Source organism: Onychostruthus taczanowskii, unplaced genomic scaffold, assembly GCF_017590055.1.
Source record: "Onychostruthus taczanowskii isolate IOZ18803 unplaced genomic scaffold, ASM1759005v1 scaffold18, whole genome shotgun sequence".
NCBI classification, from domain to species: domain Eukaryota; kingdom Metazoa; phylum Chordata; class Aves; order Passeriformes; family Passeridae; genus Onychostruthus; species Onychostruthus taczanowskii.
This window is the reverse complement of record NW_024499017.1, coordinates 9,686,044-9,703,500: the sequence shown is the minus strand read 5'-3', so window position 1 is coordinate 9,703,500 and position 17,457 is coordinate 9,686,044. Positions and strand designations below refer to the sequence as shown.

The 17,457-nt window shown below is 41.8% G+C and overlaps 1 protein-coding gene across 1 annotated transcript in view; it reads right to left on the bottom strand.

The window, feature by feature from the left end:
- The window catches only part of LOC121333922 (c-Maf inducing protein), a 130,443-nt gene extending 113,350 nt beyond the window's left edge, over positions 1-17,093 (bottom strand). The window contains exon 1 of the mRNA XM_041400726.1: positions 16,780-17,093. Within this exon, the coding sequence (XP_041256660.1) occupies positions 16,780-17,076 (297 nt within the window). The 5' untranslated portion in view covers positions 17,077-17,093. The remainder of the gene's footprint in view (positions 1-16,779) is intronic.
- Positions 17,094-17,457: the final 364 nt, after the last annotated feature.

The window sequence follows — 17,457 nt, the reverse complement described above, 5'->3', positions numbered from 1 at the left end:
TAGACATACATATACATCCTAAAGACACAGTTCAAAGAGGGACCTAAAAGGCTGTAAAAATGTTTCCCCCCCCAAAAAATCACCTCTTTAATAAGGAGTCCAAGTAGCTTGTTTTGTTTAAATATCTTGCTTTGGGTTAACTCTTGGTAGGAAAAATTACAAGTGCCATTTTCTCTCCTAGAAGAACAAGCTTCACCATTTGAAAATATGCTCTTTTCCCTTGCTGGATCTCAATATGGCTTTTTGCTTTAACACTAAGCCATCCTAGACAGAGGTTTAACTCAAGGAACTGATACACTTTCTTAAAGCATTTATTTAAAAGTCCACACACTAAACCAACTCAATGTCAGAAAAATAAAGCAGAACTTTCTCTGATATGTGCTGCCTGTCAATGCAGAATTCGTATTACCCTTATGGTTGTTATTGCATCCCCTCAAATCACTCACTGGCAGCTTACACAGTTCATTAACTGTAAGTAGTTAGGATTGTTTTTACTAGTATGGCACAGATGCCAAATCACTCTTAGTGATTCCCAACAAGAGAGAAAGATGCTATGAGTAAAAACAATGGAATGGACTCCCAGGATCTAAACATGCCAAGCCACAAATATAATGCCAAAAAATTAATTTCTTTTTTTTTTCCTCTCATTTGCTCCACCTTAATTTTCTGAGATTCAGTCTCAGGCTGGACTTTGTTGAGATAGGCAACCTTTTGTGGTTTCTGCTAAGACCCCACATGTTTGCAACACCTAGAGCCATGTGACCACACAAATAATAAATCAAAGGAATAAAGAGACTGATTTTTCTTTTTTTGGGTCACAGAAACCTCAAGTGCAACTTTGTCTACTGTGGTCAGTCCTTTCTCCTGGCATCATTAAAGGACTCCCAGTCACAGATAGACTGTACTCATCAACTCAATGACTTTCATCTCTACAGTGTTTCAACTTGATCTTTTACTCACAAGTCATCTTGTTTAATTTGCTTCAGACATTTTTCCACACACAATTCAGAGCAGAGATACACTGCCAGGCAAAGTACTGAAACGTTCCCAAAGGCATAGATGAAGGAAAACTCAGTTATTAGTGGATACAAAAGGTACCTGCCACAGATGAAGAGCACAGCTAGCACGCTATGGCTGTTCATGGTAGGTGTGAGCTCGAGTCATGCAGCTGAAACCACTGTGACCTCCTGGTGGAGTTAGATGGTACAGAAACAGAAAGTGGCTAAGTCCAGCTCTAAGGTCTCACTGATACTACCAAAACTCTAGATAGCAGTAGCACAAAAAGCCACAGAAACAGGCATTTCCTTTCACTGACCAGCTCTGCTTAGCCAACAATCAAATCAAAAGATGTAAGATACAACCTTTACACTCAAAAATTCAATCAAGACTACTCTTGATTTTGGCTGATTTCTAGTCAAAAGAAAAGTGCATCCTTTCTTTTTAACAAGTAGCTATGTTAAGTGGTAAACTGTATTTTTCTGTGCAATATGTGCCATGCCATAAAACTAATAAAAACTCAGTCTGAAGCACAGCCTGAGAGGTCACATGATAAACTATGGCAAATGCCACGGGACCCATTCTGTACTAGCTCTCACCTAAGCCTGCAGTGGGCAAAAGAGTCAGAAAAACAAGCACTTGGGCAAAACCAGAATCACAGTACAGCTGATTCTGTGTGATATCACACACAGCAAGACTGATTTCCATAAGTGTAGCACATTCTCTTCTCCAGTTTAAATCTGCAAATGGTGGGCTGCAGTGTTTATGTTCTGCTGCCTACACATGGCACCAGATCTACCCACCAGGAACACATTACTGTCTGCAGGAGATGAGCTCCCATCCATTCCTGAACAGACCACACAAAACCATTGTATTTTCAGGTCTCTGCAGGGGCATCCTCTCTCTATTAAAAATAAAGATATGCTTCTACTGCTGTGGCCCATGCAATGGCTGCAGATCAGCTACAAGCAGGAACCACGCATCCTTCTGCTGCACTGCACTGAAGAACCCAGCAGCAAACAGCTCCCTGCTCATCTCCGCTGCTCCTTCTGGGCACTCAGAAATGCACATCTTTACACAGCTGACTTTGTCCCCACAGCTGATAGGTAATAGGGCAAGTGAAAATTGGAGCTACACAGCAACAGGTTTAATGCAGGGCAAATAAGATGGACAAGACACACAACCTCTTTCTACAAAGGTCAAGACTTACTTGCTACCAGAGAGATCCAGGTTTTTTCCTACACAGATGAGACTTTCAGTTCCCTGATGAGGAAATGAAGTGATGTGACATTAAGCAGCTCATGAATCTCTTCAATTAATGCATTCTGCACAACGGAGACTTCCAGGGAATTATCTGCAGCCACAGCAGTGCCTCATTCCCATTGCTGTGTCCCTGGGAATGAGTCACTGCAATTCCCATATTCTTGCTGCAGGCAGAGAGCTCAGGACTATTCCCTGCCTTCGTAGGCAAATGGCTGGACTCAAACACTGAAACTACATGCACAGATCTTTAATTAAGGTTACCTCACTTTCTGAAACTATGGGAGTATATTTACTATCAGCTCCCCACTCTTGATGTTGATTAGGGCTCATGCTACAGAAGGTAACATTTCCATCCACCACCTCCAGTGAGCAACTGAATAATGTGCCAAACAACCATGCAGAGGAGGGTAAAGAGGAAAACAGAGTTCTGAGATAGGTGGAATGCCTTACTGCTCTCCATGATATGATAGGTCACGAAGATCAGCTTCATCTGCAACAGGGCTCTCCCAAGCCACAAAACTCTTTATAGCAACACCGTGGCAATTTAAAAGAGATTTTCCCAATATTAAACTAGCTTGGAGAACACAGGGACACGACTGTGGCTGGTTTTACACATTTAGGAATACTGCAATTTTAATTAAAAATAAAAAATCCCCAGAAGAGACACAAAATCCATGTTACAAGTGTTTTCAAAATTGAGAAAGCCTTTGCTGAATACAGCTAGTAGTCTATGTTTCATGTGATTTGCAAACTAGAAACACTGGAATTTTAGGCCAGGAGGGTGTCATTGACTAATGGGGGTTCTCGCTTCTCTCTGGAGTGTAGGTTTATAGAAGAGTAAAATCATGTTCTCCAGGCAAGTTTATATGAAATGATTTATCTCTAGCCAGCTGCAGTCAGACATCTGCTTGTTTTTATTTCACTACAGAGAGATTCACACCCCCCCCTTATCTCCAGAGGCAGCCAAGATTATATCCAATTGTAAAGAGAAACCTCCAGCAATTATCAAAACTAAAATTTAAGAAGTTAAGTAACACAGAGGCCACAGATGCACCTAAGCTCCACCTAAAGGTGAAGAAGTCCTATTTAATGAACAGTCTATTGACTTTAAGGCAGAGACATCACCTCTGTATCCCATGGCTTACACATATATCTGCCCAATTACATTGAGGTATTTCTTTGTTTTGAGAATCCCTCACACATTCCACATGGGATCACACAGACAGTCCTCATGTGGTCAAATAAAGTTTGTGAACCCATGCCTTTATAGCTTTTCCATATTAATCTGCACTCTGGGCATATATCCAATTAAAGCTTCATGTATAGATCACTAGGTTACTGACTGGCTTGCATACTGGGGGGAAGGGAAATAACAAGCTCATGACTGCACAATTTAACACTGCCTCTGCTTTCACTTTTACATGCACCAGTCTTTTTTAATCTAGTCTCACCATAAATAAAGAGTAATGACGCTTGCTGAAGAGCAGCTCGGGTCCCTGCATGCTGGAACACACAGTAGCTGATGCAGAATGCATTCACATTAAGCCTAACTCCAGTGCAAAGCAGACAAGGTCTTTTCACAAACATGCTACAAAAACAGGAAGCAAAGGGGGGAAACTTCAGTGTTTGGAAATAGCAGAGCATTGTTTGTACACGTTTTTCTTACAATTCCAAAATAAAAAAAAGGGTAACATGAAATCTGAGCACAGCAAGAGCCTTAGATCAGACACAAAGGTCTCAAGACAGAAGCGCTCCGAAGATCTCCAGGTACAGACTGTACAAGCAAGAAGATGCACAGGGTAAGTTTGTTCTCTTATTTCTGCTAAGAAAATCTAACAAGTAGAGACACAACCTCCCGAACCGTTGACGTTAAACCTAGATAATGTTACACAGCACCACATCTTTATCTCAATTAAAGCGGGTATGATAAATGAAGAGGCATTAGGAAACACATAAGCCACCAAACGTAAACATTCTCTCCATTTTTTTGCTGTGCTCAAAAGGGAAGGTACAACGGCACAGGCCTCACACACTGTGGGCCAGCAGTGCCTTGTGTGAAGAAGCTGCACTGTGGACAACATCCCTTCGAGGTGAGTCAAAACATTCCAGTCACCGACCAAGAGACTTCCCTCTTCAGCTGGAGCACACAGATCCATCCAACCCCTACCCTGAAGCTGCTTTAATTCCTTCCTCCCATCACGTCCTTACTTTCCCTCCCTCCTTCAATCCCACTCAAGCTACGCTGCAGCACCATGAACACACAATACAAAATAATGCAGATAATTAGTGCTGCCTCAATCCCAGCTCATCCCAGGTTTAAAACTGACCAACCTACACTCCAATTCACAGAGCAGCAGAGGACCTGCTCCTGGTTTTGGGTAAGCACCACCAAGAGCTGGGTAGTTTCCCATGCTGTCTATCTGCACGAGGGAGCAGCCTGATCCACGGTCAACTCCCCCAACAGATTATATGATTTCACCATATTTAAAGTACATTAGTCAACCCAAGTCACCAGGGACATTTGAAATCACTTACAATAAATCAGGAGATTAATATCAAGGGAGGCAGTGACATAGCACCAAAAGAAGCATATACTGGTGTTAGTCAAGAAGCCACTAGAAACATCTCCCAGTGTCAACAAATGTTTCACTATAAACACCACAGAAAGAAGACGTTGCAGTCTTCAGGGAAAATGCTGGGCTGCAAAGGCAAAATGGTTACCTGGAAGGGGTATGTCAATATTTAATACCAAAGTGCATGTCCGGTCCTGCACATTTCATTTAATTTCAAGCTTTTCCAGCCTTATTTCCTGTTTCATTCACAGCAATCACAAAAGATTAATTACCCAACCTTAGGAAATGTGTTTTCAGTCGAACAAGACATGTTGACTGTGCCTCCACTTTCACCTTCAGTAACAAAGTTCTGTGCCAATACAAGTTTTATGCTTGTTTCAACGTCCACATTATTTGATTGCAAAGCAGATGGGATTTTCAGTGCCAAGACACCACTCCAACCATTTGCTCCTCTGGGAGAGGATGAACCTGTTCCATGGCTCTGGATGGATGTCAGGCTAATTTTTAGTTAAAAATAAAAAATCTTTCCTCAAAAATCACCATAACAGCACTGACAAAAAACCCCAAAGCACCAAAACAAACAAGAAAAAAAAAAAACTTGGAGGATCTGAAAGAAACACAAAGAACAGAAAGAAAAACTAAAGTAATGCTGCATAAATTGCACTTGCATAATATCTTTCATCAGCGCTCTTCCCTTCCATATAGGGGCTGCATTTCATACCAAACATGACAGGGAATACTACTTCAAGCCTTTATTACACAGCTGAGAGTGGCTATTCCTTTAGTATGGAATATCTGAAGAATTACCAGTGTTCCTGCACTGAAAGAATAAGCTGAAGCTCCTTTTCAAATTCAATAATTGTGCCACTATAACCTATTTACTAAAGGCAGAAGTATACAGCAATTGCATAGATTTTCCCCTGGTTTAAACAATGACTGAACGACATCTGTGACATGACGTTGTTTTCTCTTCCTCCAGACACCCAAATAAACCTCTCTGTTCTACGTTCCTGCGGATAAGGAACACAACTGCTTCACTGAACATGATTAATCTTCCACAAGGAATCAACAGGTACCCAAACTACAGGCATGTCACTGCTGAGCAGCAAGGCAAGGACACAGACAGATCTCATTCAACATAGTCCATTGAAGGAGATGGAAATCTCTGCTGCAAAAGTAAATGCCGTTCTTCAAGAACCACTGGGCCTTTCACAGTTTCGTTCCCCTCCTCCTACCTTCTTTCTCAGAGCCAGGCTACTGAGCAAACTGCTCAGATGACAGAACACCAGAACAGCAGAGCGTTGTGGAGCCAGGCAGGCACACGCTCCCAGCCCTGCTCACTGCCCTCCAGCCTGGCATCACCAGCCACGGCACAGAAACCTCTCCTTGTGCCACCACCCCTGGGAGCTGCCAGCCACAACAAGTGCATGGCCACCAGCAAAAAAGAGCTGAAGAACTGAATTATCTCCCATTGATCCTCTATTATACAGTTCTGCTTTCACTTTCCTACCTTCTTACAGCTCACATTGTACCAGAGAGAAACACGGTGTTTTAAGATGCCTCTGCAGTCATATTCTTCTCAAGGGATTCATAAATTTATGAGCTCAACATCAAGAAGTCTGTACAGTAAATCCAAGGCTTGAGAAGGGAGAGAGAACTGCCAATCTTTTCACAAAAAGGAATCGCAACACCCTGCTTCTTTAACAATTTTGCAAGCTCATTCTCATCCTGAAAATTTCAGTGCAGTCAAGGTTTCCCTGACTTACTCTTTATTTCTGAATTCAGTCTTAACAGCCTCTGAAGCAAGAGCAAAGTGGTAGGCTGTCAGAAGTGACTATTAGGAGAATACACAAAGCACACACGCTGCAGAAAGCAGAGACTCCAACTGATTGGCACCTGGCTCCCTGGCAGATATTTTCTTTGCAGGAAGATTGAAGGGTAGTAAGAAGAGCACGACACTCTGGGCCACGTTCTGCTGTCAGTCACTCTCCCACGCTGCCACTGTTTTTTAATGACATTTACAACCATTAAGAAAATTAATAGCCATCAAAATCAGGAGGGAAGATGCAGCCTAGCAGACAAAGCAAAGGAAAATCATTTCTGCTGCTCCCACCAGTGATTTATCAGGAGCATTAGGGAAGGCAGTACTGATCCTTGGTGTCCAACTTAGGGCTTCCAGAATGAACCACAGATGCACACACCAGCTAAGAAGGAGCTGCAAACTAAGCATGAACCAACAGTGGCAAACACGTCAGACCTACATTTATCTGACTCTTTGTTTTCCCCACATATGAAAATACTGACCATAAAGCACTTGGAGATGGTTGGAACCCAAGGATTACTAGAATGAAGATATACTGTCATCCAAAAGTCGTTTTTTCCCTGTTTTGAAGGCCAAAAATAATACCTCTTCTTTTTTGTCCACAGGTCAAACAGACATTCATATTTATGGAAAAAACTCACACCCCCTTAGTATTTTGATTAAAAAGTTGGAGTCCAGTTGGCAAGTTTCAAAATCTTTTTTTTTTAAAGCAATCTCTACTTTACTGTTAATAATGCCCATCCCTGGAAATGGATAACAAAGTCAAAGTTGGAGTCCAGTTGGCAAGTTTCAAAATCTTTTTTTTTGAAATGGATAACAAAGTCTTTCAGTTTTATTCCAGACAGCAAAAACAGCCAGCTCACAACACTCACTAGTTTTATTACAGTAGCAAACGAGAAATTCTGTGGTACAACAGAATCCCACTACAGCAGGAACCAGCCATGGGAAGAGGCACCTGCCCATCCCAAACACTTATAAACAAATAGCCAAAACACTGTGACGAAACTAAAAAATCAATATCACAGCTTCATCACTGAGAAATACCTGCTCAGTATTTTGAAATGTACTGGGAACACACCATTGGGTATCTTCAGGAAATATAGGGGGGAAAAAGGGGGCTCTTCTAAAAATTGTCAGAACTGTCTCACAGCAAATGCAATTACCTAATGTTGCTTAGTTGATGTTAATTGTCCATACATAAATAAAAAATTAGGCCACTTTTTTGTTTTCACAATTCTTGTCTTACCTTTGGGTTTACATCATCAGAAATCTCATCCATAAAATATGCATGGACATTCACACACTTCAAAAGATGTAGAACTTATTTCTAAGAAAAAAAATACTATTTCTGAGTCTCATCTGCTAACACAGTTTCCCTTTAGGTCTAAGAAAAACAGTATGCAAAATACAAATGTAAAAGAATTGTATTCGGGAATACAATTATGTATTCTCAAAAAAACCCCTCTGATTTAGCTTCATCTCAGCTTTCTTCTAAGGCAACATCTACTGTACTACATGCGGCATCTTTGAAAATAAAATCTTACAAAACCTAAATCCATTTCTGTGTGCTAATAAGGTTTGAGATTTAAATTTTTCAAAAGGAGAAAAATATTTCATTTCATTTAGCCCTTCTTTAAGCACTAGAAATCCAAGAAAGAAAAGTTCTTTAGTGACAGTGCCAAGCATTCAACATTTCCATTCTTAATATCAATAAGTTAGTGATCTGGAGTTTAAGAAGCATTAGATAACCAGTTTTTAGTCATCTTTTCTCAAATTCTGGTAATTATTCTTTTAATCAATGAAAGCAATTATTCCTTTTAAATTTTTCATCCAGTGAGAAAATCATACAATCCCACAGTCACAGGAACAAGAACTTCAGGGAAGCTGCAGCATACTTTGAATAGTGCAAGAACTCTTACCCCTGAAACAAGCTGATATTCTGAGCAGACATGGGAGAGGAGACAGAAGAGCCTTACTCCATTTTAAACCTCTCACTTTGCCACAGCCTCAGAAGTGAAAATGGCCACAGGTGCAAATATCAAGGTAACAGAAGAAGCAGCAGCACCACCTCCTACACCTTCAAGGAATTGGGAGCAGCTGCCCCTGTAGAGGATCCACCCTTCTGCAAACTCCAGCCACAACCACATACCACAGCAGCATTTCAGCAAACTTTGAGACCAAATGGGGGAAAAGAAAGCTACTTGCAGCAAGCAGCATTTTTTTCTTATTAAAACTCTATTGTCTGAGGAAGGGAGACAGGACAGCTGGCACATGTCCCACAGAGCAGCAGTGATGGTTGGAGGATTCTGAGTGAGGTTTTCCCCATAGATCAATGTCACAAACTCACTTTCCACCAGGACAGTGTTGGCATAAAATGGGTGACAAAGAAACAGCTTCTACACCAGTTCTAACCAGGAATAACAGGGAATTTTCCAGCAACCCTCTCATTCATGGAAGAGACATTCCCGCCACTGCAGGTCACTCAGCACCTTGAGATCTGCCAAGCAGAGGGAGAAAATGGGGCTCTGAGAGCTGGACAAGGCTAAGAGGAGAGCCAGCCATGCCCCCCAGCCAGCAGCCAAGAGCGAGCTGCACGGTGATCCCTCCTGAACCTTCCTGGCTTTCTGAACAGCACATCCTGCCATTCACGTTCCAGGCAATGAATGGTAATCCCTCTCCTCAAATTACCCTCCTGATTTCAGCAGAGCGAGACCAAGAATGTACGTGACTGCGTGTACTTCCAGTTCAGATTGAAGTAATTGCAACTTAACGAGTTTCTTAAGCTCAGTTAGTAATGGCACACATCTAGCAGAAACACTCGAATCCAGAAAAAACATACGCCTTTTTATTAAGTTGCTCAAAAAAGGAAAAATACTTAATATTATTTAAAAGCTTACTAAAAACTCAGATTAAAGCAGAAGAACATGGCCTTCACCATAGCCTCATGCCCTGGACACCACAGTGTGTGCCTGGCAGGTTACCTGCTTGTATTTCCCACTCTACTGGCCCTGTCCCATCAGTCATGGGACAGCCAAGGGGCAAAGTCAACAAATCACTTGAAGTACTGGAAATGGCAGCACTGGTAGCAACAATGTCCACGAATCCTGGAACATGAGTCCCCCTCTTCCAAAACCTAGAAAGTATTGTTAAATGCTCCTGACTTTTAAGCCTATGAAGTAAAGGCCTTTTAACTTAGCATCTGGTTCTGACTTCATGTTTTCCTCCACAACCACAAGAGCTAAAACTTCATTCACCACTGACGTGATCAGTTATAATGTATGCTTTTCAATTGTCTTTTCCCTTTCCTGGTGTTGTCCCTGCATTCTTAAATATTGTGCAAAACAGGAAAATTTTGCGTAATGATTTAATGATTACATTTTTTTTGGCACAAATTCCAGCCTACCATGTTTCCCGCTCTCTTCTTCCTCAACAGTCTGGTGGACTAAGCACTGAAACACATCACCTCCCTGATCCAGTGAAAAGACAGACAACAAATCTGGAAAAAGGTTCAGACAGAGAGAGTGCTCCCCAGACAGCTCACAAAGATTTTTCTCAACCTGACCCTGCAAACTGTTAAGCACTTACAAAAGATGGATTGACAGGGTATGGCACAGATGCAGAAATGAATGGCACAGGCCAGGGCTGACTCAGCCAGCACTGCTGCCAATGACACTGCATCGGCAGACGGTGCAAAAAAAAGTTATTTTATTGAGTGCACATACATGCACAGGCTCTCTGAATGGATTATACATGCTGAAGTATCAATCATCTTCCAACACCTGGCTGTTTGTGGAATCGAGCACTATGTTATCTATGAACACACAGAACAAAACTGATGTAACTAGCACTGCTCAAAACACCAATAAACAAGCCACAATCTACCCATGCAACCCACAATCTAATTACTTCTAAAGACTCCAAAAGGCTTGGACTATTTGAGGTAGGTCTCTTTTCTCATAAATCCTATATGAGGAGATGACTAAAACCCTATTAGGTTAGCCATACTTATTAACATAGAAGGAAATTGTATCGTGTTAAACTCATCTGTTACCTAGGAATTTCAAAAGTACCAACAAATTATACGCAATAAATTGAACAGTTCCAAAAAATCACTTTTTTCTATGTTCTAAACCTACCAGCTTTTTCCTCCAAAAAGGCCCCTCAGTGCACACAGTTCTGTGAATGATTTTGCTGAGATCAAGGCTTCAGCCTCTATTCTCCCACGGCTGCTTAACAAAGCAAACCCCAACCTTTCACACTGGAACACTGATGCAGATGGGACTCTCAGTGTAGCCTCTCACCTCTGAAAAACCAAATATTCTTGTTGAGTTCCACAGAAACATGAAGTGGTTTGGGTTGGAAGTGACATTTAAGAATCCTTAAGGATTCCATGCCCTGCCATGGGCAGGGACACCTTCCACTAGTCCAGGTTGCTCCGAGCCCTGTCCAACCTGACCTTGGGATAGGGAAGCCACAGCTCCTCTGGGCAGCACATTCTTTCCTAGAAGGACTTCACCCCACCTTGGAGGGTCTATCAGATTCTTCCCATCACTACTATAATCACAGTTATAATGTTCCACTACAAAAAAAATATAAAGTATTATTCAGAGCTCCACAAAGGCCCAGCCCTGTGAGGGATGCTGAGCTCTTCCAGGCCCTGCTTTGATGCAGGATCAGGTCCCAGCGAGGACCAGAGGCAATTTACAGTCTCTCCCATGGGGACTATTACCACCACACAGTTACTAGCACCACATCCTTACTCCCCAGCCAAAACGAAAAATGAGGCACAAGTATTTCTGAGTATCCTTTTTATTTATGTTCCTGAACATGTAAAATTTACTGGCTGGGTGCTAACACTAATGGCCTTGACAGCTCTCACTCTGTCAATGAATATAGCTTCTGTTTTCATATTTTATATATGCTCTGTGACATATAAACACATACCTTAACACTACTGACTTATAAATATGCTTTTTAACCACTGCAGGAACTATATATGCAAAGGTATGTTTGATAGGCATTAAACAACTTTAAAGAAATATCGTTTTAGGTTTTCTTATGTTGAACTACTAACTAATATAGAAATAAAATAAGTTTGTCACAGCAAGGCAATATTCCATTAAATCACCAGGTCTTCAGAAAAATTTGGGGGTTGTTGATGCAGGCACATGCCTGCTTTCACTTGTGAAAGAGAATCTCAATTTCATCAGTACAGATAACATGGAGCAATTTGTTCTCAATTTGCAGAGAATTCCAAATTGTCACGGCTTTTATGCAAATTATGACACTCAGTGCTCTTTCTGATGCACCTGAGCCAAATACCTGGGAGACAGCAGCAACCCAGAACAAGCAAATATGTACACCCAAAACCTACAGGTACCACTTCTCATCAAATGAAAGCCATCATCTGCAACAGGAAAACCATGAAAAATATTATATATAAATAATAATTTATCCTTCCATTATTACAACAAATAAAAAATTATCTAAAATTGCTTTGTTATTTATACTTGTTATTTCTACATGTAAAGATGGCAGGCACACCAATCTAGTTTGAAGTCACATTTGCAGAGCCTCATCAACAGTGCAGGACTTAAAGACTCACTTGGTTTACTGAACTGTTTATCATTATTATTATAAATCCATATTAATTCTACTTACAATCTGGATAATACTACAATATTCCTTTTTCAGGAAAGCTTAAAAAAATTCTTCTTGTGAGATTGTTTTGAAACTTTTGAGCTCTGCATAATACTTCCCACTTCAGCTAATTGTTTTTAAAGGGAAATTTAATTTTTAAAAGTGTGTTTTTCTAACTAATGGGAATCTGTGCTAAAGTAAACGAGTCCAGCTTGATAGGAATTTTTGCTCTATCTTTACCAAAACAAGGAAGGAAAGACATGTAATAGCATGCTGAAACACATGCAGTAGCAGAATTGTTGAATTTTTAAAAACAATTAGAAGACTATTTTCTACTCCACTTCTCCTGTTTGAAACAGATCATCCTGCCCTGCCTCATTTAATATTAACTGGGTAGGTTCTTGTCTCTAGAAGAAAACAAAATGCAGTTCCCTAATCCACTTACATTCTTGCTTCAAATGCATTTACGATTAGCCAGCCTGTCAATAAACTATTGTCCTCACACATCACGTCTGTACAGCAAAATGTTTAAAAGAAACTCAAGTCTTTTCAGGATTGCCACCAGCTTTGAACAAAACATTTACATTACAGCCAACCCACCTGCCAAGGAAAAACTGAGAAATGTGAAATGGGCATGAAAAGCCAAAGTTTCCACCTCCTTGAGGGATATTAATGAGTAACTCCGTGGCTTCAATAAAGCCTTATCTTCCCAGATGGGAATTAGAGAGGTCATCCCTAGGCAGGGACAATGAATCACTTATTTATTCTTTCCTTGTCTGCTGCACACACATATGTATCACAAGCCTTCCCTGCAACCCAGGACTTTAAAACTCACTGTCCTCAACATCTACTCCCCACTGGTGCAAGAGAAAGAATGAAAGAGAAATGAAAGAGACGTGAAAGAGACAACGCAGAAGGACATGAAAGACACAGAACAGTCATGACACCTATGTTTACACTACTGAAAATCAAATGTTACATTTCACCTGAAGAAAGGGTTACTTCCTAACCCCACCCTGCCCCTCCCAAAAAAAAAAAAAAATAAAATTAGAAAAACAAGTAAAAAATATTACATTTCACTTTGTTTCTGTATTTGTTTTTACTATCACTGCCCCTCAAGCTGTGCAAGGACAGATCTCACTGGTGAAAAAAAAAATTAGTAAGGATGCTACATTTGAGTTTGGTAGGTGTTTATAAAATAAACATTATTCCTCCCATGGGGGAGAAAGTCAAATTCATCCCCAGGCAAGCTGCTGTCTGACAAACAAAGTTTTTAAGCGTCAAAATTTCCTACTGGGACTTTAGCATTTACAGTAACAAAACAAAACAGAAAAAAAGCTACAGACCTGTATTCACTTTCTCCAAAAAACCCTTAACCAGAATGAAACCCTGGACATGATGCGAGTGAAACTGTTACGGTGACACTGTGCTATATTTAAGCAATTCTTTGAGAAATAAGAACATGACACAAACAGTGGAAACACACACAAATCAGATGAAGTCCTAACACCTACAGTTGTGGGACTGCCCACAAATAAATACCTTTCTGCATTTGTTAACTGGGTGCATATGCCAGTTCAGAATACACTTATTATTATTATTATTATTTTAATATGGACTTATTTGAATTGCAACATTATTATATTAATATGGACTTATTTTAATTGCAACAGTCACTTGTCATCATGTCAAAAAATGCACTTCATAGAGAACATTATTTTTTTCCTCTCTAAATTTTGCTAAAATAAGATGGCCTAACAGTTGCTCCATTCCATTCTTGCATAGCACTTCTGCTACCAAAAACTATCTTGTCAGCACAAAAACTGTAGCTGCCTAAATAAACAAAAGTAGTTATATCTCAGAAAAAAACTAGGTTGAGTCTCATTATTCAGACTTATATATGTGGGCACATACCAGGTCTATTCATGGAATAAACTATAGATGAATAATCCATACACAAACTAATGCTAACTTCTATATTGCAGCCCAGGGACTGACAAGTAAGAGCTTGTGGGGAGAAGAATTTAATTCTAATGTGTGTCTCAAGTGACAATAAAAAGGATATAAAGTGCCTAGAATCAACAAATAACTTATCCTCTGTACTCAGGGACATAATTTGCCAGATCTGGATTTAGCTGTCATTACAACTTGTGCTTTCAAATGCAAAACAAAGTGATGTTATTTTCCTGTTCAATTTTATTCATGTTATATAAAATGCAGTAAAACTCGTCGTGCCAGAGGATTTGCAAAGGGATGATGTGAAGGTTAATTACTGGCTGCTCATAAAGCATCGTGCCTGTCGAAAGCCCCATGTGTAAAAATGACCTTGTTATCAAAGCTGTTGAGTGCTCCCACCGGTCACTTGCAATGGGCAGAACGGATATTTTTCTGTAACTCCTGAAAACCAAATTAGTTGCATTCAAATATCTACCTCCAGTTTGAGGAGGTTTTGGCACTGTGCCTGTACCCCATTTCTGTAGGGGGTGGGGGTCAAACTACCAGGGATTTTGCTTAAATCACATATTTCCAGCTCAAAATGAGAAAGACTAAAATGTAGGCATCACAGAACCAACGTCTGAAAGATACCTGCTAAACCTCCCCACACAGTCAGGCAACAAGTGAATGCAGATCTTATCCTTGTGCCCTAATTACCCCCTGGAAACCAAAGACACTTCTTGAAACAATAAAGCACAGGTATTTCTGTGATCAACCATATTTGTAGGGTGAGCTAGCACTGGGAAAAAATGGAAAGGCACAGGACCAAGCACGAAGAGCACTGCTCAACAAAATGGAGCCTGCAATGCTACGCACAATGCTTCAGTATCTTCTTGCTATTTATACACGTAAAATAATTAGGAATGAGAACACCTCAACATTAATTAAAGCACAGCCCCATAGGACTTCAGAAATCTTTTCAGAGATGGTTTCTCCGGTGACAGCTTTGCCAGCGAGCAGAGTTTGACGTGTCCTGTAAAAATACAACTTCATGCCTGGTATTGCCACATTGCAGGGAACAACATCTGAAGTGTGATCATGCCTCTCTCTCTACCCATATCCTCCTCCTCGGCTTGGAAATAATCAGCTATGGATACTGCCAGGAAAATGCCTCATCTCCACTAATACTCAACTCCCCCTCTACAATGATGGTATCTTAACAAAATGAAGAACTGTAAAAACTCCTCATGCTTGTGTCTTTCAGGAGCGTTCTCCAACAGCGCTCGACCAAATCTTCCTTCTCCCTTTAAGCAGTAGTTCTATCAAAGAAAGAAAATATTCCCTTTGAAACATCCTCGAGAGCCCAGTGGAAAGAGCAAGCAGAGATGTCATTGTGGCACAAAAAAGAGCTCTGTGAGAACAGGCAGCCGGCCTACCTGAAGGTTAAAGGAGCTCCCACTGAAAACCTGCTCTGAATATTTCAGAGCAGAGAATGATGCAGAACAGACATTTACACACACTATGTCTGTGTACCAAGGTGTGAAAAAACCCAACCTCCGAGCACAGCACAGGCTGGATGAAATCCATTGAAATACACCATTAACAGAAATCTACACAAAAGCCAATCCACTCTCTCGTATCAGTGTCCTATAGGAAGGCCAGAATGAAGCCATTGAGAAAAATGAGACATTTACATATAGATCAAAAAAAGACAGGATCCAAGTACCGACTGACTAAAGATCAGTGTAAAATATATTTTTAATTGCTTATTAGAGAAAATCTGTGTAATCACTCTATATACTCCACAAATATTCAAATAATATTGGCCATTACATTTTAAGTTGGATATGAAAATATAAATCACATTTTTCAAGACTGCATCCGTCTATAGTACATCTTCTGTAACGCTGATATCACCACCTCTCTTTTTTTTTTTTTTCTCTTGCATCATTTTCCAGCAGGAAGAAAAACCCTGAAGGAATCTCCATATTTTCCAATCGCATTGCCTGTATCCGGGCAGGTTATGTGACCGCCAAACCAGAGCCCCCAGAGCAGGCCTGAACCACGGCGAAGTCGGCGCACAGCCCGAGCCTTTCCTCTCGAATTAAAAGCATCCTCCACCTCCCTCACCTCCAACTTGGCCAAGGTGCCAGCAGGTATCTGCCGACTTTGGTTTCGGATACAAAGGGCTCGGTATGGTGACTGTATGTCGGGTCATGCTGAGAGGGAATTTTTGGTTTTTTTAATAAACGAAAAATATTCAACAACAATAATAACAGCAATAGTAGCCTTGCCTCGGAAAATAATAACAAAAAAAAAAAAACCCAACGCCGAAACTGCAAAAATAAATATCCATAGGATTACGAACAAGGGAAAAAACAAAAATCCTTTCAGGATTTCGCCGGCATTTCGGAACCCAGTGGAGCCGATCCCCCCTCGCCCACCGGCGGCCCCGGGGGTTCCAGCCAGGGCCAGCGGGCGCGGGCATCCCCCGGCCCCGCGCACGCCGATGCCCCGCGGCCGCTCCGCGGGACCCGGGCGGGCTCTTACCGTGGCCGAGGCGACGCTGTTGTCCGCCAGGGTCAAGTGGTGCGGCTCCCACCGCCGCAGGAACTTGGAGGTGAGGATCTTGCTGAGAAACGTCCGGGGGTGCCGGATGACACACACCTGGATGTCCCCCTCCTGCAGCAGCTTGTACCTCATGCCGTTGCAGTGGAGCAGGGCTCTCCGGCACGGCGCGGCACCCATTTTATTCCCCTCGGGAGCGGACATCTCGCCCAGCAGCGGCTTGCTCTCCTCGGGCTGCCTGCGGTCGCTGCCCCCGCCGGAGCCGCCGGTGCGATCCATGGCAGCCCCGCGGGCCGGGTCGGGGGTGGCGCTCGGCCGCCCGCGGGGACCGGTCTCTACGGCGGGTAGAGACGGGTACAACCAAAGAAGATAAAATTCAAAATAAAAACTATAACAAAAAAAAAAATCCAACCCCACGCGGCAGATTAAAAAAAAATAATAAAAATTGCACGCTGAAGAAAAAAGAAAACCAAAACAACAAAACCTGTCGGGGAAGATGGGGGTAGGGGCTGAGCCGCACCGAGGGGAGAAGGGGGAAAGGGAAGCGATAAAATCCTTATTCAAACTTCTCAATCCGCCCCCGGCGGGTCACAGCGCCGCGTCCATGCTGCCGGGCGGGCGCCGGCCGAGCGGAGGGTCGGCTCCCGCGGGGGCGGCGGA